This window comes from Dipodomys spectabilis, unplaced genomic scaffold (genome assembly GCF_019054845.1).
Source record: "Dipodomys spectabilis isolate Male_0828 unplaced genomic scaffold, ASM1905484v1 ptg000054l, whole genome shotgun sequence".
In the NCBI taxonomy this organism is placed as follows: Eukaryota; Metazoa; Chordata; class Mammalia; order Rodentia; family Heteromyidae; genus Dipodomys; species Dipodomys spectabilis.
The window spans coordinates 6,576,654-6,602,930 of NW_024870731.1; the positions used below are offsets into that span (position 1 = coordinate 6,576,654).

Here is a 26,277-nt window from a genome sequence, read left to right on the forward strand (position 1 = left end):
AGAAAAAGCTGATTTCAGGTCTGAATAAGAATATACAAGAAAAGTAGAACTTCTTGCTGTGCCAGAAAGTAAGGAAGTACTCAGATAACAATGACAACATGTTAAAAAAAAAAAGATTAGCTTGAAGAGGTTCTCACTAGCCACACATAAGCATCAATTTTTTTTAAATGATACTAATATACTGCAATCCTTTCAACATAGTAATAATCCATGAGTCCATCTTGACAATAAGGACTCTGGAGATGAACAAGAAATTACTTGGGGTGCCAAAAGCCACATGGAGTAGGCAAGACAGCCCCATACAGATGAGACCCCACAAGAGCTACTTTATGCTCCTGGTGACACTATTTCTCCAATGAAAGGGAGGCAGTGCATGGGGACTCACTGTGGCCCTTTGCGCATCCGTGGCGTGCTCATGGCCCACTGCTTGATCTTGTTCAGGCTCTGCTCACTGATGATCCGCTGGCCCTCGGAGGGCATACAGTCCACGTACAGATTGTACAGCAGCAGCGCCTCGGTGTTCTTGCGCAGGGCATTAGCCTCCACCACGCGTTGTGTGAATATGCGAGGGTCCTCAGCACAGAAGAGAAGTTGGATCCGTGGCACCCAGTACTGACAGAGCAGAAGGGGTGGCCTTCCTGGGGACCACGTGAGAAAGACAAGCGGACAAAGTCAGGCTCTTTGAGCTGAAGCACTGCCCTCTAGCCAGCTAGGTCACTGATGCACAGTGGCCTTTCCTTTCCCTTACTCTAAATCAAATGTGTGAAATGGGTATGATGACATTCTGTGCTCTGCTTACTGCACAGTGTGTCATGGATGGGAAAGTGCTTTTTAAACTGGAAAGAGCTATGCTCAGATAAGGAGCTAACATAGGAGAGGTCACTAATGTCATACTCAGGGCAATTGTCACTAAGTGATGAGCTTTAGGATCTTTCCCATATCATGCTACCAGCTGTTTGGAGCTGACAGGACAAATATGGTCACTAGCCCATCTTGGAGTCTCTGAATCACTTGTCTTTCAGTTATTACTGGCTAGGGGACACACAGCCAGAGATTAAACTGAAGGGAGAATTCAGACCTGTGTTGGTGGTGCCCTTGGTGGGGTTGGCCTCAGTCCAGCCATGGCTAACCTTAGCTGGGGGTTCTCATGGAGCAGAGGTGGAGCTCATACCTTTGGCAGTAATTCCTCCATTCAGGATGGGCATCCCCATCTCATCTCGAACCAATCCTTTCTTATCCGTTTTGTGCACCAGGTACAGCTTGTTTTCCTCATTATAGTCCAAGACACCAACCTCACACCATTTGTAGTCTAGCTTCTGACTCTTGGGGTCCTCTAAAACGAGATGGTACCCCACCAATGTTCTCTGCCATAGGGGCCTCTGAGTGTGGGCAGAAGGTGCTAGGATGGGTCTCAGAAGCAACTTACCTGGCCTCTATCATGCCAGAATGGCCCTTGGGTCCAGCAGAGCAAGGGCCCTGCTTCCTCCCAGCTAAGTTGGCCACTTTAAACCTCTGGCCATAAGAGGTTCAGAAGGACAAGTCCTCTCCACATGACCCCCACCAGGGCAGACACACAGGCCAATGTGGTAGGGACAGGACATGTGAAATCCCCATATAAGAAACTTGCTGAAGATCTCTCATTGGTAGTTGTCATTTATGAGTTAGACCACTTCAAGGTGACCAAGGTCAAGGAGAAAAGCTTCTGGACTCTTTTTATCAGAAGAAGGCATGTAGGGCAGGGCCAGAGACTGCCTTGCACAGGGTTCAAAGGCCACTGGGCAGGGCCTGTTTGGTCAGTATGGACCTCTTACCTACACCTCAGCTGAACACTTTTCACCTCTTCTGGTGTGTGTGTGTGTGTGTGTGTGTGTGTGTGTGTGTGTGTGTGTGTGTGTGTGTGTGTGTGTGTGTGCGCGTGCGTGCCACTCTACCACTTGAGGCAAAGCTCTACTTCTGGCTTTTTTGTCAGACCTGGGACTTGAACTCAGGGCCTGGGTACTGTCCCTTTTTTTTCTCAAGGCTACCACTCTACCACTTAGCCACAGTGCCACTTTGGTTTTTTGGTTTATATGGTACTGAAAAATTGAACCCAGGGCTTCATGCATGTACTCGAACACTAAGCCACATTCCCAGCCTGTCTTCTTTTTTTGTGGGGGGGGAGCGGGTAGTTTATTATAGATAAGTATCTCATGAGCTGGCACCAGTGGCTCATACCTATAATCCTAGCTATTCAGGAGGCTGAGATCTGAGAATTGTGGTTCCAAGCAAGCTTAGGCAGAAAAATCCCCATGAGACTTTTATCTCCAATTAACTTCTTAAAACCAGAAGTGGCCCTGCGGTTCAAGTGGTAGAGTGCTAGCCTTGAGCACAAAGAGGCTCAGGACAGCACCCAGGCCCTGAGTTCAAGTGCCACAAGTGACCAAAAAGAAAAAAAAAGAATATCTTGGAGTTTCCTTCCTGGGCTGACTTCAAATTGTGATCCTCAGATCTCAGCCTCCTGAGTAGCTAGGATTACAGGTGTGAGACACTGGTGCCCAGCCTTCCTCTTCTTTTATGTCCCTTACAATGCTTAGTTATACTGCTTTCTATTGACAGGTCACAGATGTGGACCTGGGCATAGAATAGAAACTGATACATAGTAAGTACTCAATAAATAATTGAAGAAAAATGATGCTTGTACATGGAACCCAGCACAGGATACAGTCATGTATGGCTTATATGTTGCAATGGGATCTTTCTAACTTTATGTCTGGGGTGGCCTCAAACCATAAGCCTCTGGATTTTTTGTACCCTGAGTAGCTAGAATTACAGGTGTGATCCACTATGTCCAGAAACACTGTTTCTACACTCCTGATTCCCACCTGGGAGCTAGCCAACTAGACACACCATAGACATCATTTCTACTAAAAAGGCCTGGAGCAGACCACTCTTATTCCCTAAATGAGGGAAGAACCACTTCTGTCATCAAAACTTAGAACCCTGACCTTCCTGAGAAGTCTGTACAGAAACGTAGCCATGGTCATTCACCCTGGCACTGTTCCCAATTACAGGCAACTGGAGAGTCTCTATGATCACCAGAAAAGACCAAAGGAGCCTAAGGAGCCAGAGGCCCAGTGTGGGAAAACACAGACATGCCAATCTGCATAACATTAAATTAATGTGGGTAGGCTGTGATAAGTGGTTGTCAATGGGTGACAGTCACACAAGTGTGTGTATGTGTGTAGGCACGTGTGTGTGAGAGGGAGACAGACACAGATGCAGAGTGAGTAATGAAAATGTATGCAAGAAGGATCCAACATGGTGGACTAAAGACATGGCAATAGCAGAGCTCTGTCTGCTTAATCATAAATACCAAGTTCTAATTAGGAAATCCTGCTCAAGAGTGATCATTGGGCAAAGATAAGCAGTCAGAGCCTCACATCAATCAAACAACATAAAAACTTAATACTTCAGCAGTGCGCTTGTGGCTCATACCTATAATCCTAGCTACTTAGGAAGCTGTGGATTACAGTTCAATCCCAGCCTGGGCAGCAAAGTCTGTGAGACTCTTATCTCCAATAAACTCCCCAAACTGTCAGAACTGGAGCTGTAGTTCAAGTGATAGAGAGCTAGCCTTGAGCAAAAAAGCTCAGGTACCTAGGCCCTGAATTCAAGCCTCAGGACCAGCAAAAACAAGCAAGCAAAAAACACTTATACTTCAGAAAGAGGAGAAAAGGCATTAAAAAAGAACCCCACCAAGACCACATAACCAGATCTAGACACAGCTGACTGAGCCAAGGCCCACAGCTTGGAGCAGGGTGTAGATTGCTGCTTGGCGCCACTGTCTACTCAGTGAGGATCCCCACTCAGTGTGGATCCATACTATGTCCAGATCTCCACTTGGAGCAGTCTGCTGCTTGGTGTGAATCTTTACTCACCACACATCATCCTCTGTTCAGTGTGGCCCACCAAAGGTCCAATGACTTTGCAGCTGCACTGAAACACAGAAAACTACTTCACAGGAGAAATCTAGGAAAAAGACCATGAGTCGCATGCTTGCCACCACCATGTGACCAGTGAGAAGGGAGGGGGAGAACCAAGCCCCAGGCTCAGAACAGGCACTGGACATAGAAAGGCATGGGAGGGAGCAGAAACAAGAGACAAAGTTTTGAGCTCAAAACTCAGCCTACACTGGGAAAGCCAACTACATCAGAGATTAATACCTGGAGGAGCCCAAGACAAGGGAAAGTGTTAGAGACCATTGGTCTCAACCCCCACCTATAATCAAGGATTTAGTTTCCTACTGGCTTGAAATAAAAAGAGAGAATAAGGCTTCCAGCTGAGCTCCATGCCAAAATCGAACCCAAACCTAGAGGGACCAAAGGGTGGTGCTCTTAACTAGGGTCCTGCCTCTGAGCTCAGTCTCCAATGAAGGACCTGCCTCCAGTGTAGCTCCAGCCCAACAGGAAGAGACCATAGGGCTCTAATTTCAGAGTTCCACTCCAAACTGAAGTTTATAGAACTAAGTGAAACACAGGCTTCCAGCCTCTAGCCCTGCACCACACATATAGGGACAGGGGCCACAAGGTGATGACAAAATATAGAGATCTCCCCAAGTCACAATGAGGAACCAGAGACCTGCTCCCAGCTGGACCCATACAATAAGGAGAAGAGCCTGAGGGTCTGGTTTTCACCTGGTGGGTACCTGACTCCCCTAAACAAGCAGGAGAAGAACTCTAATCCAATAAACATACACTGAGACCAGAGGAATAGAAAAAGTTAACAGATAGGGAATGTGGCTTAGTGGGAGAGTGCTTGCCTAGTATGCATGAAACCCTGAGTTTTATTCCTCAGTACCACATAAACAGAAAAAGCCACAAGTAGCACTGTGGCTCAAGTGGTAGAGTGTTAGCATTGAGCAAAAGCAGCTCAGAGTCAGTGCCAGGCCCTGAGTTCAAGCCCTAGGACTGGTGAAAGAAAGAAAGAAAGAAAGAAAGAAAGAAAGAAACAAACAAACAAAGAAACAAAGAAAGATAGAAAGAAAGAAAGAAAGAGAAAAGAGAAGGAAAGAAGGATTTTAGAAAGAGAGAGAAAGAAAGAATGTTAGAAAGAAAGAGAGAAAGAAAAAAAAGAAAAAGTTAACAAAGATGCCCTATTTTATGTTGGATTTCACCCATTCTGAGCTGGGATAAAGTAGCAAAGCTGACATATACCCCAGACCAGTAGAGACATATCATATCTAAACATTATCTGCCTAGTCAACTGAGAACAGACAACAACCCACTAGGAAGATCTTTGGCACCTAAAAGTCAATACTGAAAAGGCCATCAAATGGGTAAAGCCCATTACAGAAACACAAGAAATATGAGAAATTTAGGAAATACAACACATCTAGAAAGTGGCAACCATTCAATAGAAAAGAAAGTTTTTAGAGGAAACTTCATATATAGGGCTAAAAGACATACTGACAAGAATGATTGATAAAAAGATAGAAAGCCTATACATTTTGTGAATGAGATAAGAATTACCAAAGCAATTCATGGAGAATACAAATAAAAGCTAAACCAATTGCAAAAGATGGCAAATGATTCCAATGAAAAAACAGCCACTCAGTTAAAAGAGATGAAAGAAGGCACAGATCAACAAATCAATGAAGTAAAGAAGTCAATACAGATCTTTAAAAAGACTTCTATAAGAAGATAGAAAAAGAAGCACACAGAAGACAAAAAATAAAGTAGAAAGCCTTTCCAGTAGAATAGATGAAATGGAAGACATAGTGTTAGGCTTGAAGACAGAGTAGAAACAATAGAGGAGGGAACCATAGAAATATAAATAAATAAATACATTCAAGCAACAGGAAAAGAGTTTACAAGAAATTCATGAATCAATTAGAAGACCTAATTTGTGGCTGATACGTGCTGAGGAAGGAGAACTGACAAGTAAGAGTATAGGAAGTATATTTAACAATTATAGCAGAAAATTTCCCAAACATTCAAAAAGAAAAGCTCATTCAGGTGTAAGAGGTCTTTAGAACACCCAACAGACCAGACTAAAAATAACTTCCCATCACGTGTGATTCAAAATGTTTCAATAGAAAACAAGGAAATGACATGTAAAGCTGTCAGAGAGCAAAGATTAATTACCTACAAAGGAAAACCAGTCAGAAGAACTGCAGATTTCTCAGCTGAAACCTGAAAAGTAAGGAGGGGTTGGCATTAAATGTAAACAATTCTCAACCAAGAATACAAGCCACACTTTCATTCAACTGAGGGGCAAATAAAAACATTCCATGATAAACAAAAATGAAAACAATTTATCACTACCAAAGCAGCAATACAGAAGATACTCAAAGATGTCCTACATACAGAAAATCAACACGAACATGAAATAGGCAGTGAAAACAGAACCTACCAGATGAACAGATACATATAATAAGAACAAAAGAGACACAACCCCTAAACCGGGGGAGAGGATAACATGACAGGAGCTTTAACATACCTCTCAGTTCTAACAATAGTAATGGGCTCGATTCTCTAATCAAAAGACACAGAGTGCTGGTTGGATGAAAGGTAAGACCATCTATCTGTTGCCTAAAAGAAATACATTTAAATGACAACTACTTAGGATAAAAGGCTGGAACAAAGTCTTTCAAGCAAACTGCTCTCTAATAGCAGATAAAACAGACTTCAAAGTAAAATTACTAAGAAGAGACAAAGGACATTACATGTTAATAGAGGGAACTCTCCAAGAGGACAAACAATTCCAAATATCTATGCACCAAATTCTATAGCTCCCAACTTTATCAAATAATTAGTATTACCTGACCTAAAAATGCATATATATCCAAACACATTGATTGTTGGTGACTTTAACGCGTCATTTTCACCTTTAGATAGTTCATCCAGTCAAAAACTCAGCAAATAAACCTCAGAGCTAAATAACTGCATTGATCAGCTAGACCTACCAGACAACTACAAAATCTTTCACCCAGAGCATCACAATATATATATTATTCTCAGCAGCCCATGAAACATTCTCCAAAATAAACCTTATCCTAAGTCACAAAGCAAACCTTTGCAAATTCAAAAAAATTGAAATTACCACAACAGAATAAAAATAGAGCTCAACAGCAAAAGCCATCACAGAAAACACTCAAACTCAGTGGATGATTGAAGAGATAAGAAGGGAACTTCAAATGTTTCTGTAATTCAATATAAATGAACACATGAAACACTAGCTCTCTACGTTACTTGAAGGAAAGTTTAAGCTATGAGTGCCTATATCAACAAACTAGAGAAATCTCAAATCAATACTCTAATGACATACCTCAAGCTCCTAGTAAAACAGGAACAAGCTAAACCCAAAACCAATAGGTGGAAATAAATAAAAATTTGATCAGATATAAACAAATTTGAGACCATAAAAAACACAACACACATAATCATCAAAACAAAAAGTTTGGTTTTTTTGAAAAAATTAACATAATTGGCAAGCCCTTAGCAAACCTAAGAAATCACCCAAATAAGTAAAATTAGAGATGAAAAAGGGAACATCACAACAGAAACAAGCAAAATTCAGAATATTATAAATAAATTAGAGGCTGGCAGAAATGAACACATTCTTAGAGAACATCAATATACCTAAACTAATTAAAAAAGATATAAACTAATTAAATAGACTCATATTTACAAGCAATGAAATTGAAATGGCAATAAAAGGTCTCCCATCTAAGAAAAGCCCAGGACCATGTGGATTTACAGTCACATTCTGTAAGGCCTTCAAAGGAGAGTTAATACCAATACTACTTGAACTCTTCAGTGCAATAGAAAGGAAGCATCACTACCAAATTCATCCTATGAAGCCAGCATTATACTCATACCCAAAACAGATAGAGACCCATCAAAGAAAGAGAACTATAGATTTTTCTCTTTGATGAATATAGATGTAAAATTTCTTAATAAAATTCAGTCCAGCTGAATTCAACAACTAACAAACAAAATCATATACTAGGATTCATCCCTGGGATACAAAACTGGTTCAATATATATAAATCAATAAATGCAATGCAACACATCAACAGAAGGTCAAGAATCACATGATCATCTCAATAGATACAGAAAAGGCTTTGACAAGATCCAACATCCCTTTATGATAAAAGCTCCGAAAAGGCTAGGAATACATGGAACAGTCCTCAATATAATAAAGGTTGCATATGCCAAGCCAACATTATCTTAATGGTGAAAATCTAAAACCATTTCCTCTAAAATCAGGAACAAGACAAAGATATCTATTTTATCTATTCTTCTTCAATAGATTACTGGAATTCCTAGCAAGAGGAATAAGGCAAAAGAAAAACATAAAGGGGACCCAAATAGGGAAGAAAGAAAGAAAACTACTTTTTGCAGATGGTATGATTCTGTACTTAAAGGACCCTATACACTCCTCTCCCAAGCTCCTAGAACTTATTCAAAACTTTGGCAAAGAACAGGGTAAAAAAAATCAGTATCTTCTCTGTATGCCAACAATGAGAAGAGCAAGACTGAAATGAGGAAAGCAACTTCATTTTCAAGAACTTCCAAAAAAAAATCTTAGGAATTAACCAAAGAGGTGAAGGACCTCTATAATTAAAACTTTACAATTTTAAAGAAGGAAACTGAAGACTTAAGGAAATGGAGAGACCTTCCATGTTCCTTGGATTGGAAGAATTAACATCGTGAAAATGGCCATACTGCCCAGAGCAATCTACAAATTCAACGCAATACCCATTAAAATCCCAGCACCATTCCTCAATGAGAGAGAAAACAATCCAAAAATTCATGTAGAACAACAAAAGACTCTGAATAGCAAAAGCAATCCTCAGCCGGCAGAATAGTGTTGGAGGAATAACAATATCAAACTTCAAACTTTATTACAGAGTTTGAACTCTATTACTGAAATATAGTGTCAGAGAAGAACTCAAATAGTGTAATTCCCTAGAAAGGCAAATTCAAAGTTCAGCAAAAAAAAAAAAAAAAACCCACCAGGAAGCCCATACTTGAAAGGGGTGGGGTGGGGTTAAGGGGAAATGGGTAGATGAGTGAAAACAAGAGAGGGAAAATCCAATGTATAATGTACAAATGTAAACATAATAATAATAGGTAAAAAAGAAAATGCATGTGTGAGTGTGTGGAGTGTGACAGTGACTATGATTATGGATGTATGTAACAGAAGTGCGTTTGTGAGCAAGTGTGTTACAGTGTGTGGTCCATGTAGAGGTAAAAGCTGGAACAATAATCATTCTTGGGTGGTAGAATGGAAGGATTCCAACTGTGCCCCTCACAGATCTTTGAACATTTCAAACAAGCATATGTCTTTTATTACCAATAGATCAAAGGGTTTCTGTTTTGTTTTTAATATATGAGACTCTATCCAGCTGTTCTATTTCTAGCCTTCCTGACAATACTGTCCCTGGTCCCAGCATTTCCTACTTCAGTGTGGCCAGTTTCTTGGGCTTTACTCCAGCCAAGTCCTCAAAAGTTCTCTAACATCCCAAGGCTGCAGGTTCTAGGGGAGCCCAGGAAACCTGCACAAAGATGCTGCTGGGTAAGACAGCACCTGGATCCCAGGCTAACCCTGCTCACCATGCCCCAGGACATCATCAGTAGGCAGGAGGGCTTTTCCAGGGACAGGTTTCCTGTTCTGAGAATCTGAATCGAAACCCATGTTGATCCACTCTCTGGGTGTCCGGCAGTCGAACTCCTCATTGTCAAAAACCTGAAGGCAAAGTGTGGAGGAAGCAGTTTCCCTAGCTGTTAAATAGAGCTGAACATGCCAGAGGCCTCTTCCAGAGTGAGCTGTAGGCTGAGGACAGGCTGAGCCCTTCCTCAGCTATTTCCAAGAGCACACAGGGTTGGAATGGGGAGTTGGAGCTGGGGTGGGGGAATTGTATCCCTGTGCAGTCAAGCTAGGCTTAGGCAGGGGCATTTGGGGACTCAGTGAAGAATGTAGGCTCTGATGCCTACTGTTCCAAACAGCCAGCTCAGGCTGGAAGAAACAGGTAGCTTTGGATTTCCTGAGCACCCTAACTTAACTGAGGAGCAATTGATATTCAGGACTATCAGGAGGTAGCCCTTGAAAAGGGGATAGCATCTGGATTTAGCTCTGCTTCCCCAAAGGGACCCCAGGCCAGAGACACTTAGAACTCACAGAGAATGGGAAGAGAAGTGAATGAAAGCCACAGTCAGGCTGTCTCTCTGTCTCTCCTCCCCAGACTCAGTTTCCCCATTTGTACACAAAGGAGATGGCCCAGGTGCCTCTTTCATATTGAGTCTCTCCATTCCAGTAGCCCAGAAACAGCTCCCTACTTTTGGACAGGCCCTAGTTAGGGAGACTTGTACCCTACTGCACAGCCCAATCAGGGTGCTTCTAGGTGTCTGTGGAAAGGGTGGGGACAGAGGTCAGACACACAGGCTGCCCTGGCTCCAAAGGAGAAAAAATCAGTTTCCCTGAGGACTTAGTGCTCCTCCCACCCCTCCCACCCAGCCTAGGATGCTAGAGGGATCTAGAGTCCTGATTATTCAGATGGCTTGACAAGTGAGTTCATGTGGACAGAGTAGTACCTCCTCTGGGGCCTGACTCCTAAGCCTCAACTGGGGTCCTGCACACAGACATACAGACACACAGACACACACACTGTCCATCAACAATTGGCGGCACTGAGCTCACCTTCAGTGGAAGATAGATGGGAAAGAGTGGGTCATGGCCCTGTTCGATGGTTTGTGGATTCTGAGGGTCCGGATGCCTGGGCATGAGCTTATTGGAATCAATACCCTCTCTGGCCAATAGCTGTTCAATGTCCAGGCTCAGATATTTCCGCCTCCTCCTGGCCAGGGTAGACAGGGGTCTTAGAAGGATGGCTCATATCAAATGGCTCCACAGGTCCCAGGAGGTATTGTAGAAGGGTGTGGGGAAACCCCTCTGGTGTCATCTGTCCCTCTGAAACTGGTCAGAAAATGGCATAGCAGCCGGGGAGGGAGTCCTGGACTCTAATTGCCATTTCTTGGCAGTCCCACTTCATTGACTTAAATGTCACCTTCCCCAATTCCCTAATAAGAAAAGTTATTTGTTCCTATGAAGAGACCAAAGGGCTAAGTTTGATCTTAACACCTGTATACACACTGTGCTGTGGGGCTTGACACTTAGGGGTCTACAGTCTCTTGACTTGAACTGGGCAGACATCACCTCCTGGGAAAAGGCCCCACTCTACAGCCCACTGAGCCAGCATACCTCTCAATCTCAATCTTGCGAGGGCACTGGCCTGGAAGCACCTGGAAGGGTACCTGCACCTTGGGCTCATAGGCCTGCAGGGGAAAATCAGTCTGGGAGAGCAGCCGTGTGGTAGACCCAATGCTCTGCTGTTCCACACGCTCCCTGAAGTCTTCAGGAACTTGGAAGCTTCTGACTGCAGGCAGATTCAGAGGACAGGTATGGCTAATCAGTCTGTGGTCCAACATCCCCACTCTCAATAATCCAATAAGCTACTAGGCAGGACATGCATGAGTGCACAGGAAGCTCAGGGCCTGCCTGTGGCCAGATAGTGTCAGATAGTGTCTTGGCCTTTCTTTCTTATACCCGTTGGTGTATGAGCATTGAGAGGCCAGAGCCTCATGAAGGACTATTTTGGCCCTAATCTACCTGACTTAGGCCAGCATGTTTGGCCATTCCTTTTCAAGTCACCAATCACCCCAGCACCAAGGACTATTGTTAAAGTTAGGCACTGAATTTAGCTACTAGTGAGGGTTACTGTAAGGGTAGGTGGTCCCTAAAGGACCCTCAAATCACCAAATGGATACTAGACTTAGAGATCCAGAGGCTTCCACTCTAGATCTGGTGAGACGGAAGCTGGTGGAGAGGGATCCATAGATAGTCCACCATCCCAGTTTGCTTGGACTGAGGATTTACTGGGACATAGAGTACTCAGTGGAAAGGAAATTCGAAGGAAAGTCCAAATCTATAGCTGGAGAAAGGGAGTGTGCGAATACTGTGGAAAGAAATGGGCCACCTTCCTAGGGCCTGACTAAGCTCTGGGTGGCCCCTATCTATTCTCCTGGTAGAAGAAAGTTCTAAAGAATCCCAAAGGGGTTAGGTGCTGATGGCTCATGTCTGTAATCCTAGTTACTCAGGAGGCTGAAATCTGAGGATCGTGGTTCAAAGCCAGCCTCGGCACGAAAGACCATGAGACTCTTATTGCCAATAAACTACCTTCTCATAAAACCAGAAGTGGAACTCTGACTCAAGTGGTAGAGTACTGGACTTGAGCAAAAGCAGCTCAGGGACAGTGCATAGGCTCTGAGTTCAAGCTCCAGGACTTGCATGCGCGCGCACACACACACACACACACACACACACACACACACACACACACACACACACACAATACCAAGGGTCTGGAATCTTTGGTGTTGCCTCCGTGGGCCTTGCCACCTTTCTGGAGTCAAGATATGGTCTCACTTTAAGAAGGCCCATCTTATGAGTCCCCTCTGGGGTCCCACAGAAACCTGGCCTGGCCTGGTGTCTGAGATGTGGCAGAAGCCTCCAGACTTCAAGTGAAGTCCAAGTCTCCTAGCAGAGTGGCCAGCACTCAGGGGTCTCCACAGCACCAAATGGCCCTGCTATGAAGGCAGCTTTCATATCCTAATCACCTGGTTCTAAGCCTGTGGGTCCCTGACATGATTCTACTCATAGAATTCACTTAGGGAAGGAGCCAAGGAGCCAGGATGGAGAGGATCAAGGCTGGTTCCAGCCGCTGGCATGTGTCTTGGGAACCTCTACTTAGCCTTCAGGCTGCAGAGTGGACTTCTGTCACTAGCCCATTAGATCAAGGTCCCAAACACTCCCTGAGGCCTATTAGGCTTGCTTTTCCTCCTGGGGGTAGGGCTCCATGCCTGCCAGGGATGACAGAAGTACCATTCCAATCCCCGACAGGCCTGAGATCTGAAGTTCATCACCAGGGTCATTGGTATCTGTGAGACTATTGAGAAAAATCTAGATCCTCAGATAAGTATCCAAATTCCCATACTAGTGGGGCTAATCTGGACAGTGCCAGCAAGGAGCTGGACTTTTTCTGGGATGCACACAGAGCAGACAGCTGGAACTACAGGACATCTGGGCCTGAAAGAAGGGCATATCCTGTATATTGAAGGAGAAAAGGACAGCTTTCTCACTACTAACCATGGCCCCTCCTACAAACATCTTGTTATCCTGTCCGCCAAATACCCAAAGACCTGGCTCAGTCCTTTCTCACGATGAGTAAGACTCACGCTTTCCATGGAGCCCAAGAACACAATCCTCATTCAGTGAAAAAGGAACTTTCAGACCCTAATCACCTAGGTCAGAGCCTGTGCGTCTCAGACATCTATGTGTTCTGGGTCATGTTTCAGGTCCTGGGGATCCAGAAGGGAGCAACTAAGATACACTCATGGCCTCCCCCAACCCCATCTTCCAGGGGAGGCAGCAAACCCATACATAAATACCCAGAGACATCAACCCAGGAGAGAAAATTGTGCTCTTGTTCTCAGCTGCCCCAGGCCCTTGTCCCAGCTCTGTGAAGGGTAATGATAAATGTTTTCTGAGAGCCTAGGCCTTGCAAAGCACTTTATTTCTTTCTAGATTCATTTCCGTCTTAAGGAAGCTGGGGCTTTCTGCCAGAAACAGACCATTTCCCCAAGGCCAGAGGCTCCACTCCTAAATGCCCAACAGGCTCCACCCATGCTCCATTCTCTTGGGCACTGACCTTGAGGGGTGAATTTGTTGAGGTCAGCCTGACGCAGCAAGTTCTGGCTCATGCAGGGGCCTTCGCACACATTCTGAAACCAAACCCAAGAGCTCTGAATGTGCATCAACATACCAGGGATGAGCCAGGCACTGGGGGCTCATGCCTGTAATCCTAGAAGGCTGAGATCTGAGAATTGCGGCTCAAAGCCAGCCTGGGAAGGAAAGTCTATGAGATTCTTATCTCTAATTAACCATCAGAAAACCAGAAGTGGCACTGTGGCCCAAAGTAGTAGAATGCTAGCCTTGAGCAGAAGAACTCAGAGACAGCACCCAGGCCCTGAGTTCAAGCTCCATGGAAGACAAAGAAAACAAAACAAAACAGGCATCCCAGGGACTATTAGGACCTGGAAAGTATTCCAAGGCCAGATACCTCTCTGAGATCCACCAGGAAAGCACACCAAGAATATGACAGTGAGACAGAACCAGTGAGTTCAAACACTGTTCCACAGGCCTTAGTGGGAGGCAAGCTCTGGCTACCTGGGACATCCTTGGACTTCCTGTTCTGGTCCAGCACAGCTCCTTTGCTAAGAATACTCCCATTGTGTTCAGGGACTGATCCATGAACTAGGAACTACAAAGCCACCAAGTGTCTATGTATACCCTCTCCCAGGGACTGTTCTGGAACTGTTGGTGGACTAGGTATCAGTGGATACTCACCTTGCCTCTTTTAGTTTAGTCCCTCCCTGCCTAAAACCTTCCTAAGGCTTTCTGGATGAACTCTCTCTAGTCATTATTCTCTCATCACCTTTATATTCTACCCTCTCTCTTTATGTGCCTTTTTTTGAGGGACTCTACCCTTTGTATCTGCAGTTCCCCCTGTCTGAAATACTTACCTCATTCCCTATTTTACCCAGCAAATACATATCCATCGCTTAGATTTTAACACTATGCCACCTCATCATCCACAGACTGTCTTAACCAAAGCTGGGGAAAGGGACTTTCCTTCCCATCAAGGTCATCACCCCACCATAATAGGAAAGAAAATGTTTTGACTTCTCTGGTTCTCCAGTGCTCAGCTTGGAGCCTAGCACACAGCAGGAATTCAATAATGAGTTGTAAATGAATGTATAAGAAGGATAGAAAGCTAGATGGATGGTCAGAAAAATGAATGGATGAATGGTTGGATGAGCAGGGAGTAGGTAGGTAAACAGATGATCACACTGACAAGAGAGATGGCCAAATAGATGAAGTAGGGGAGAAAAAAAGAAGAAAAAACAGGTGAATGGAATCCATAAGGAAGGTACAGTCTTGACAAAGGTTAGCTTCCATTCTCACCCCAAGTTGATCCAAGGTTCCGGGACTGAGGATATCAGAGTAGAATCCACGCTGCTTTATCACTGGATACGTCATATCAGTGCCTGACAGGGGTGACTTCTGGGAGTGCCCCAAGTCTGACAGCATGGGTAAAGCATAGGGCTTGGGCTCAGTGCCTGCAGAAGTGTTCCTCAAATCATCATCTGGTTCCTGAGAAGCATTCTTCAGTTTCAACTCCATGCTTCCAAAAACTCTCTCAGCACCATGTGGTTGGTCCTGAGAGGTCTTTTCTGGATGTTGGTCTTCTTTGTTTGATGGCTTCATGCTTCTCCTCAGAAAGCCGTCCCAGCCCAAGCTCCTAGAAGATATTACTGTCATTGAGCCTTACCAGCTGCTATCTCTGTCCTCAGTGACATCATGCAATACACTAACTCTATATCAAGTCCATAGCCCATGGATAACAAAAGAAGAAGGGAAGAGGGAGTGGAAATTGTGTGTGTGTGTGTGTGTGTGTGTGTGTGTGTGTGTGTGTGTGTGTGTGTGCATCAGTCCCGGCACTTGAACTCAGGGCCGGGGCACTGTCCTTGAGCTCTTTTGCTCAAGACTAGTGCTCTACCAGTTGAGCCACAGCCTCACTTCTAGCTTTTTGGTGGTTACTTGGAGACCAGCCTGGGCTGGCTTTAAACAGTGATTTTCAAATCTCAGCTTCCTGAATAGTTAGGATTTCAGGTTGTGATCCTGAATCTTAGTTTGAATAGACACAGTGCAGAGGTCCCACCAGGGGCTAGTGGGCCCATTCTGGGTGCTTTGTGTGGAATGAGTCTCACAGAATTAAGAGTGAGGGGAAGCCCTGGAGATGCCGCTACCACATGCTTCCTGCACCTGATCACCCCTCTCCTTCATTTTAGAGAGCAGAGCCTGGCTTCTTAGCTACAAAATGCTCAGCAACAAAATAGCATTCACTTACTCTGGCTCTGGGGGTCAGCCCAGCTGAAGGATGTACACACTCCTGTCTTCACAAAGGGAGTAGCAGATATTGCTAAGCTGCATTCACAACGGTCACCTGTAGGACAAAGGTTTGCAGGGTCTTTATTGGTAAGCCCTTTCCAAGCCACTACAGCTTTTGGCAACCTCAAAAATACATCACTATGGGCTGGGAAGTTGGCTCAGTGGTAGAGTGCTTGCCTCGCACGCATGAGGCCCTGGGTTCAATCTTCAGCACCATATAAGCAGAAAAAACCAGAAGTGGTGCTGTGACTCAAGTGGTAGAGTGCTAGCCTTGAGCTGAAGAGCTGAGGGACAGCACCTAGGCCCAGAGTTTAGGCACCATGACTGACAATAAATAAATAAATAAATGCATCACTAGGGGAATTCCTCAGACAGGCGAATGTTATAAGAAATTGAACAAGGGTATGGGTAAATGTTTTCAGAAAAGGCTACTTGCAAAAACAAAAAAAGAAGCCGACAATTTTCAGTTAGAAATCATCATCAAAAAGTAACAAGGACCTGAGCAGGCAAGCCCTCCCCTCCATGTTATTTTCCCATCCCTTTTGCACCTGGGGTCAAGGTAGCTAGGAGCTTGTAGTACAGGCCACTTTTTGTCTCTGTGTGTGCCTGTACTGAGACTTGAACTCAGGGCCTGGGAACTGTTCTTTAGCGTTCTTTGCTTAAGGCTGGTGTTCTACCACTTGAGCCACAGCTCCATTGTGACTTCTTGGTGGTTAATTGGAGATAAGAGTCATATGATCTTTCCTGCCTGGGTTGGTTTTGAATCTCCATCTGCAGATCTCAGCCTCCCAAGTAGCTAGGTTTACAGGCATGAAGCCACTGGTGTCCAGAAAGCCACTCCTTCTTCTGGGTGCTTTGGGCTCTGCCATTTGCTGTCTTAGAGATCCAGTAGGATTCACTGGCATAGGCTTCCTGATGCATGTGGCGGAGGCTCTTGCCTACATTACCCTGAAGAGAAAGGCAAGCTGGGTTAGGTGGAGCTAAGTTCCACCCAGCAGTACAGAAACAGCCTGGAACGTGAACCTGTAACTAAGACTGGGTAGAAGAGGCAGGCTTCCCCACTTGAGGAATAGGGAAGGATAAATTGGGCTTGGAAGGCCCAGGAATTCAGCCTGAAGGTCCCCTAGTCTCTAGACTGTCAGGCCTGTCAAGCCTTCTCCACCAGAACGCTGTTCCTGTAGCCAGCTGCCTCAGTCACCAACCCCTTCCAGTGTTCCCTAAAGGACAGAGGACTCCCTTAAGCTCAGCTTTATCTCCCTGCAAACCCACAGATGTCTGTTTCATCTTTGAATAAAATCACCAAACAGAGAGTAGGACTTGGAAAGGCCAGGGTCACAACTCTATAGGACAGTGTTCCACTCCTGTTTACCCTCTGCTTACAAATGGGCTTGAACATGCATCTGCTTTACTGCTGCATGGAGACAGTAGATGCACAATGTCCAGGAAACTGTAATGTTGCTGGGGACCAAACTGAAATCTGTGGGGGGTTGATTTGCTGTTCTCTAGCTTGTAAGATGTTTTCCTCTGAGCAAGCGGGAAGTGAGGGACTTGTCAAGGCCTATCCCGTGAAGGAAGGCAGATGAGTGAGCTGAATGCTCAGCACCACTTCCCCTTCATTGCCAAAGCCCTTGACACTGGTTGTCTTCTAGCTCTGACTCAATTCTGGGCACCTGAACATGGGCAGCATGTGTAGGAGCTGTACAGACAGACAGACAGACCTCTGCCTCCTGTCACAGCCCCTTGCAGCAGACTTTGCCTGGGAATGAATGTGGCTAGGAGCATGGCTTCTAGCAAGGAACTGCTAGTTAATGCTACTGCTGCTACTGTGCTGCCTCTGGTCACTCAACCCATTTGTATGAAGAAACTAACCAGTGAGATGTCAAGTGTGGTCTGGTCAGGTAGAATTCTGAGAATAGTCAATGTTATTAGAATCTTGGACTTATTTCACTTAAACTTCGGGGGCTGGAAATAGACTAACCTCATTTCTCAAAGGCGGAACAAAGAAGCTAAAAATGTGAAGTGGCTGGGTGTAATCCTAGCTACTCAGGAGGCTCAGATCTGATGATCACAGTTCAAGGCCAGCCCACGCAGTAAAGTCTGTGAGACTCTTATCTCCAGCAAAAATCAGCAAAAAGTGGAGTGTTAGAGCATTGTTCTTGGTTGGAGAGGGGGGAAGCTCAGGGACTGTGCTCAGGCCCTGAGTTCAAGTGCCAGAGTGGACACAAAAAATTTTCAGTGATCTATCTGAAGTCAAGCAGCAGAGGCATCGTTGCAATTGGAAACGAAGTTCTTCTTACAACTGACTCAGATAGATCACCTATTGGCTTGAAGTAGAGGAGACTTCTGGTTGGAATTGTGGATATCCAACCCCACTGATATTCACCCACCAAGCACTTGACTGAATGCACACAGATGAGCATCATTTTACAAACAAGGAAACTCAGGTTCAGAGAAGACAAGACAGTTGAAAGAACAGGTGGAATGGGGGCAGGGGGGGCAGTGCCTTCACATCTGGTTGAACAAAAGGTCATGATCCTAAAACTACAATGGTACACAAAACACAAACTGTACAAAAGAGCCCTGAGATTCTGCAAAGTGGGTTCCTGAAGGAAGAAGCATCTAAGCAGAAGGAGTTGTAAATTGTTCAACCTCATCCAAGAAGGAACCTTGTACCTCTGTTTCATAGCCCAGTTGCCTTTGTTAAGTTCTCATTTGACAAATGGATCTGTGACTTTAAGGAATTTTCGAAGTCTCAGTCCTTATTGAAACTACCATACAAACAGTAACTGTGTGTGATTATTTCTCTCTCAGGCTTGGGGCGCTCACCACCTTTAGAAGCATTCATCTGATGTAACCCTATTCCCACAGCTGTGTGAGGCTTCTCCCTGTTGCAATTTTATATGAACATTTCTTTTCTTTTTGTTGGTCGTGGGGCTTGAACTCTGGGCTTGGGCGCTGTCCCTGCACTCTTCAGCTCAAGAAGCGAGCGCTCTACCGTTCTAGCCACAGCGCCACTTTCGGTTTTCTAGTGGTTTATTGGAGATAAGAGTCTCGTGGGACTTTCCTGCCCGGGCAGGCTTTGAACCGCGATCCTCAGATCTCAGCCTCCTGAGTAGCTAGGATTACAGGCGTGAGCCACGGGCGCCCGGCTATATGAACATTTTCGGTTCCCAGTCAACTACAGGAATTTTCAAGTAACATTGATCTGTGCCAACTGGGTGCTTACCGTGGAGCTGGCAAGTGCATGACACACAGCAGGTACCCAGAATATATTAGCAGACTATATGAATTCTGTCACGAAGTAGGTAAAGTTAATCTCTACGGCAAGGATAGATTGTTGGCTAATGAAGACTAGAATCTTGGGTCTTTTCTTGCAAGAGTCTGCCACAGGTGAAGGGGTCAGTCTCAGTATGGGGGTGGAATCTTCCCGGGGGGCAGGGGAGAAACAGTCCGTTAAATACAGTACTTAAGTACAATGTTATTTGAATTCTGCCCCAATTTCTCTCCAGAGCAAGGCAGGTTGGGCACTGATCCCTGGGGCGGGAGGAATGGGGGGGCCCTGGGGCGGGAATGGGGTTCCTGGGCCTAGAAGGCAGCCTCCGCCCGGTTCACTCGCCTTCTGCTCCTGATCAAGGGTCGCCTGCCCACCGATCGCGCCTCCTCACCCACCTGCCCGCTCCGCTCCGCCGCGCACCTGCGCGTCCGTCCCGTCTCTAGGGCAGGACGCGGCGCCCGTTGCGAGGGGCGGACCATCGGGCAGCGCTGGGCGGGATTTTCCGGTCTGCACCTCCCCCGACTGCGGAATTTGGTTCCTCCCGCTCCGGACTCGCGCCTTGCCCCGCCAACCATGCCCCTTGTCTGGCATGATACATCCCTTGCATCCCAGGCTCCATTCATCGACTTCTCCCTATCCCGGACATTCCGAGTCACAGGCAAGACAGGCAAATGCAGTGTGAGGACTTTGATTATTGTTTCTTTTTAAGGCTATGCAAATAACTCGAGGGGAAACCATCGGGTTACGATTTTGAAGTTGGCAGTTAAACCCTAGCGGCGGACAAATGGGGGACTCTAGGCGGAGAGCGTCAGTTCCGGTTCTCTGCGGTTGCGCACACGCCACCCTCACCCACAGCGTGGCCCCGCCCCTTCCTTTCTCTTGGATACGTCGCTGATGGCCTGTCCCCCCCCCCCCCCCCCCAGCCACACACTTCCTGCACCCACTCTCTGATCCCCTCATGTGCTCCTTGGGCCTGGCTTGAGCTCAGGTTTCCATACTCCTGCTTTATCTTGGAGACTGAATGGTTGCTAATATTGGATATGATTATATAGGAGACTGTCATTTGTCTCAGTTAATGTGACCTGAATTCCAAGAGAAACGTCAGGCCGTCTGCTACAATTGTCTTTACAATGGTTTGGTAAAAATTTATATAGAGACAAGTGTAGATAGACACAGAGAAAGAGTCAATAAAGCAAAAACAAGTGTTAACAATTAGGGAATCCAAAGATTACCGAGTCCACTTGTACAAGCCTTAACATTTGTTTTTTTCTGTAAGAAGTGGGTTTATAAACCAAAAGAAAAATCACCTCACAGAACTCAGAATTGGCCCCATTTCAAATGAGGATCAGAGACAGGTTGAGGGAGGTAGCAGGACCTGAAATTTATTACACAAGTGTCTAATGTATTAGTGTTGGCTTGTTGTCAGGTAGCACTAAGTAGACACTTAGTGTCCAGAATTGAACTTGAGCCTGTGTATAAGAGCCAGAGACACCAGGCTAGGAGAAGCTAAAGGCCCTGTGTAAGCTGTGATTGGAGACAAAGGTCCAACCTTTGCACAGGCTTTTGCTTCTCCAGAACATCTCTCTCCACCAGCTCCTCCTCCTGGTAAATGCTTATGTTCTCGTCAAGACTGGATGCTGGCACACCCTCTTTGGTGGTTTTACTTGCTTTTCTTGTGGCATTCCCATAGTTACTTAGTGCCCATTGCAGAGGAAGGCAATAGCGTGAGGGGAGCTGGAAGCAAGGTAGTCATAGCTGTTTGAAGGCACAGAGACACTCCCTCTCCCTTACTGCCAGAGTGTCTCCTCCATGGGTTTGGGGATAGGTTGATTATGGAGAGGCACCAGCTTTCCAGCTTTTGCCTGGCACTTTCTGCACTGGGTGTAGTAGTTGTACAAACAGCTGCAATACCTATCTGGGTTGCCATGGCAATATCAACCCATGGTAGCATAGCAGGGATAAGAGGGCCATAATGCCAGTTGCCAAGTAATAGTCGCAATGAATAGTTGCCAAACAATATTGTGGATTGGTGATATCAATGGGACCATAGTTTTCAGACAAATGGACAATTGACATTTCTAAGAGAGAGTCAACTTACAGTCATCTCCTCCTATGCCATGGTCACTGGTTCTGAGGGTAGGAGCCAGAGAGAGCTGTTATTATTGGCCTCTTGCCATCTCTGCTTTGCTCCTCTTTGGAGGTGGGCTCTGAGTATGATTGCATCCTTCCCCAGCAAGGGACTGCGAATCAGTCCCTGCTCTCCTGGGTATCAGAAGTCACCTTCTAACAACATGGTCTTCTCCAATGGTTGGGTATGGATTCAGGCTCCTGTCTTCCTGCCTTACCCTGGAGGCTCTCATACTTACTGGGATTGCTGGGACAGAAGCAATGAACTGAACCATGACTCACAGGACCCCTGTTCCACTGTAGCAGAAGGGCATTCCTTGACTTCACAGATTAGATTGTTGAAATCAGGGACTGGTTTCTGTGAGCAGCAGGACTCTGGTGGCTGGGAAACTGAGGGTTGAGGCAGGCTTCTTGGGATGTTGTGGCCTGGCTCAGGCCTTTCTGGGCCTGAAAGATACCACTCCTCTCTGGCCTTTTGTGGGTGTGGGCACTGCTGAGGGGAATCAGTGTTTCACTGCAGAGATGAAATTCCAACATGAATGGGTGGCAGGATGGGCCCTTCATATGACCAGCCAGCAGACACACAGCGTGATATCTGATTTTCTCTGCCCCCTACCTGCTCCCAGATTGTCTCTTATACCCTCAAGATCTTCTGCTGGCTTTTAGGCTCGGGGTTGCTGCCAAGAGAAACTGAATTACAGGCATAGGGGGTTGTTAAAGAGAGGGGTGGGCAAAGTATAGGGTTCACCCCCACTTCTCACCATCTTAGTACCTGCTACCAGCCAACTGGCTTCAACATCTCTAGTATTTTTTTTTTTTTTTTTTTGGTCAGTTGTGGGGCTTGAACTCTGGGCTTGGGAGCTGTCCCTGAGCTCTTCAGCTCAAGGCCAAAGTTCTACCATTTGAGCCACAGCACCACTTCCGGTTTTCTAGTGGTTTATTGGAGATAAGAGTCTGGCTTTGAACTGCGATCCTCAGATCTCAGCCTCCTGAGTAGTTAGGATTACAGGTGTGAGCCACCAGTGCCTGGCTTTTCAATAGTTTCTTAAGATAAATTCCAGCCAGGATTTGAAGTCATTTTTGTTCTAACTTATAAACATGTCTCTTTTTGACCCAACTTGTAGGCATCCAACTGGCTTGCCTGCTTCCCATGACCACCATTCTGACAGTAAGTTCCCCAATAAATGGCACTTTCTGCCATCCTAGATCTGTTGGCCTCTCCTTCAGCCTTACAGCTTTGTCCTCATACCCTGGGACCAAACTCTACAAGAACAGTACAACTTTCCAAGTCACCTCACCCTGTGCATGTCCTGGGTATTTTTATTTTTACTTTTTTGAGTGCCAGTACTGAGGCTTAAACTCAGGAAATGGTACTATCCCTTACCTTTTTCACACAAGGCTGATACTCTACCACTTGAACCATAGTTCTACTGTGGTTGGGGGGTGGGGGTGTTGGGGGTTAATTGAAGATAAGCGTCTCACAGACTTTCCTGCCTGAAATGGCTTTGAACTGTGATCCTCGGATCTCAGCCTCTTGAGTAGCTAGGATTACAGACATGTGCCATCAACTCTGGGCTTGTCCTGAGGAATTTGCTTGAGGTTAAATGGCCTAAATCTCAACATACAACTTTCAATATCAGAGGCACAATTTTACTCATACATCTAGCACCAAATTATCCATTACTCTATTATTTAATGTTTTAAATCTTAAAAAAATTAAGTTCCAATAGCATTCAGTAAATAATGCAATTTTAAAAAAATTGACATTTCTATACACCTATTTAACCACATCTAAAGTAAAGCATAAGACATTTCCAATACCTCCTAGGCAGAACGGCCACAAATAACTGCTATTCATTCAACTGGACTGACAAAGTTATGCTTTTTGTTTGATTTTTTTTGTTTGTTTGTTTTTGTTATTAGTCATGAGGCTTGAACTCTGGGCCTGTGTGCTGGTCCTCAGCTCTTCAGCTCAAGGCTAGCACTCTACTACTTGAGCCACCACCACTTCTGGTTTTCTGGTGCTTTATTGGAGATAAGAATTTCACAGCCTTTCCTACCCATGCTGCCTATGATCCATGATCCTCATATCTCAGCCTCCTGAGTAGCTGGCATTACAGGCATGAGCCACTGGCACCGGGCGGTTATGTATTCTTTCGGACTGGCTTCTTTAACTTGCAGTTATGTTTGTAAGCTATATCCATGTTTTTTTGTTTGTTTGTTTGTTTTGCTTTTGTTTTTGGTTTTTGTCCAGTCATGGGGCCTGAACTCTGGGCCTGGGCGCTGTCCCTCAGCTCTTCAGCTCAAGGCTTGCGCTCTACCACTTGAGCCACAGCGCCACTTCTGGCTTTTTTCTTTTTGCTTATGTGGTGCTGAGGAATCGAACCCAGGGCTTCAAGCATGCAAGGCAAGCGCTCTACCACTGAGCCACCTTCCCAGCCCTATATCCATGTTTTTGAATGTATGTTTTTTTTTTGTGTATTAGTGTTTCATTCCTTTACAAATTATTGTAAAATATTAAATTGTATAAATATTGAATTATTTGTTTACTCATTCTATTCTTGATGAACATTTGATTGTTTCCAGTTTTTCACTATTAAGAAATAAAGTTGATAATATCATATTTATACATTTCTCTTAGTGGACATACAGTCATTTATTTTTTGTACGTATTTGGAAATAGAACTGAATTATATGCATATGTAAGTTGCTGCCAAAACATTTTTGGGGGGCTATACAGGGGGTTGAAATCAGGGCCTCAAGTGTGTTAGGCTGGCACTCCACTGCTTAAATAATGCCTTCTGCCTGCTTTTATGTGGGTTAAAACTTGTTTTTTTATTATTTAAAGTAGTTGTACAAAAGAGTTGCCATTTAACAAAGCAGTTTGTGAATACAACTTAGCTAATCAATGTCATCCATTTCAATATTCTCACTCATCCCTCCCAATATTCTCACTCATCCCTCCCCTACCCACCCTTTCCTTCCCTCTTCTTAATTTTGTAGTATATACATTGGATTCTTGTCTACTTCCCCTCCCCCTTCATTTATCTACCCATTTTCCCTTGACCCCATCCCACCCCTTTTGAATACCCAGTTGCTGGAGTTTTATTTTGATGAACTTTTGATTTTGGCTTTCTAAGGACTTACACTATTTGAGATCTCCCTTGAATCTACTGTATTTCATTTAATACATTTGTATACCCTTGCATGCCACTCAATGTATTTATTTATGAGTTTGTAAGCTAAATCTAGTTTCCACGTATAAGGGAAAACATGCATCCTTTGTTACTTTGGGTCTGACTTACTTCACTTAACATATTTTTTTCAGGCTTTCCATTTCTTTGTGAATGGTACAATATCATTCTTTCTAATGGATGAGTAAAATTCCATTGTGCATATATACACCACATTTTCTTGGTCCATTTGTCTGTTGAGGGTCATCTGGGCTGATTTCATACCTTGGCTATAGTGAATAGTGCTGCAATAAACATGGTTGTGCTGGTGGCTTCATTGTAGTCTGTAATCTCTTGGGTAAATGCCCAGGAGTATAATTGGCTGGATCATAGGATAGTTCTATGTTCAGTTTTTTGAGGAACTTCCACACTGCTTTTCAGAGTGGTTGAACAAATTTACATCCCACTAATGCTGTATTAGGGTTGTTCCCTTTTGACCACATCCTTGCCAGTATGTTATCATTTGCCTCTTGATAATGATCATTCTAACTGGGGTGAGGTGGAATCTCAATGTTTTCCTTCATTTTTTCCAATATTATTTTGATTTGCGTTTAACTCTGGAGTCTAGTGAACTTTTCTTCGTGGGCTGGCCTCAAACAGCAGTCTTCCAGATCTCAGCCTCCTGAGTAGCTAGGATTATAGGTGTGAGCCACAGGCTTCCATCTCCCACTTTTCAAAGTGGTTGTTCTAGTTTATATATCCACCAGTAACTGATGCACATTTCCAGTTGCTCCACATCTTTCCCAACACTTCATATCATCAATCTTATTAATTCTAATCATTTTGTTCGTTCTAATTTAGTTTCAAATTCATACTGAGTAGGAAACCCAGCCACAAATTCTGTGTAGGATGAGATGGATCTCTATCTCAGAGCACTTTTTCCTTGATAAAGTTAGCCCCTACCTTGAATGGCAGCATGAGATTAAGAAGCATATTGGCCCTTTTGTAAGGGGACTACTATGCCTGCCTAGTTTCTTGTAATCCCTCTTTACCACTCAGTTTCCATTCTGTGGCTTGCAAGACTCTTACCTTTAGTTGTGCACCAGTGGATCATGCCTATAATCCTAGGAAGCTGTGATATATAAAGTTCAAGGTTCAAAGCCAACACAAGTTCAGAAAAATAATCTGCCATTCAACATCAGACTGTCAGAGTTGTTCCAGAGTAAGATTTGTGAGTATACCAGCTTGACATGCTTATTGCATAGCTATTCTATTTCTAGATACTGGGTTAGATGAAGATAGAAATTGCCTTTTTGGGCTGGGAAGGTGGCTCAGTGATAGAGTGCTTGCCTTGCATGCATGAGGCCCTGGGTTTGATTCCTCAGCACCACATAAGCAGAAAAAGCAGGAAATGGTGCTGTGGCTCAAGTGGTATATCTATACACTCACACATATGTGGATAATTCAAAATTAGAAGATATATTATTAGGGCTTATGTGTATGGATTTATATACATATTTTGCCTAATTAGAATACATATGCATTGTGTGTGTGTGTGTGTGTGTGTGTGTGTGTGTGTGTGTGTGTGCGCGCGCGCTGGTCCTGGGGCTTGAACTCAGGGCCTGAGTGTTGTCCTTGAGCTTTTTTTTT

The 26,277-nt window shown here is 44.7% G+C and overlaps 1 protein-coding gene across 1 annotated transcript in view; it reads right to left on the reverse strand.

The window, feature by feature from the left end:
• Positions 1-15,285, reverse strand: part of Dnah1 (dynein axonemal heavy chain 1) — a 70,233-nt gene extending 54,948 nt beyond the window's left edge. The window contains exons 1-7 of the mRNA XM_042679777.1: positions 15,067-15,285; positions 13,751-13,823; positions 11,245-11,419; positions 10,684-10,840; positions 9,600-9,732; positions 1,172-1,333; positions 386-638 (exon numbers count right to left, since the gene is read on the reverse strand). Coding sequence (XP_042535711.1) covers positions 386-638; positions 1,172-1,333; positions 9,600-9,732; positions 10,684-10,840; positions 11,245-11,419; positions 13,751-13,823; positions 15,067-15,285 — 1,172 coding nt within the window. The remainder of the gene's footprint in view (positions 1-385; positions 639-1,171; positions 1,334-9,599; positions 9,733-10,683; positions 10,841-11,244; positions 11,420-13,750; positions 13,824-15,066) is intronic.
• Between the last annotated feature and the right edge of the window lie 10,992 nt (positions 15,286-26,277).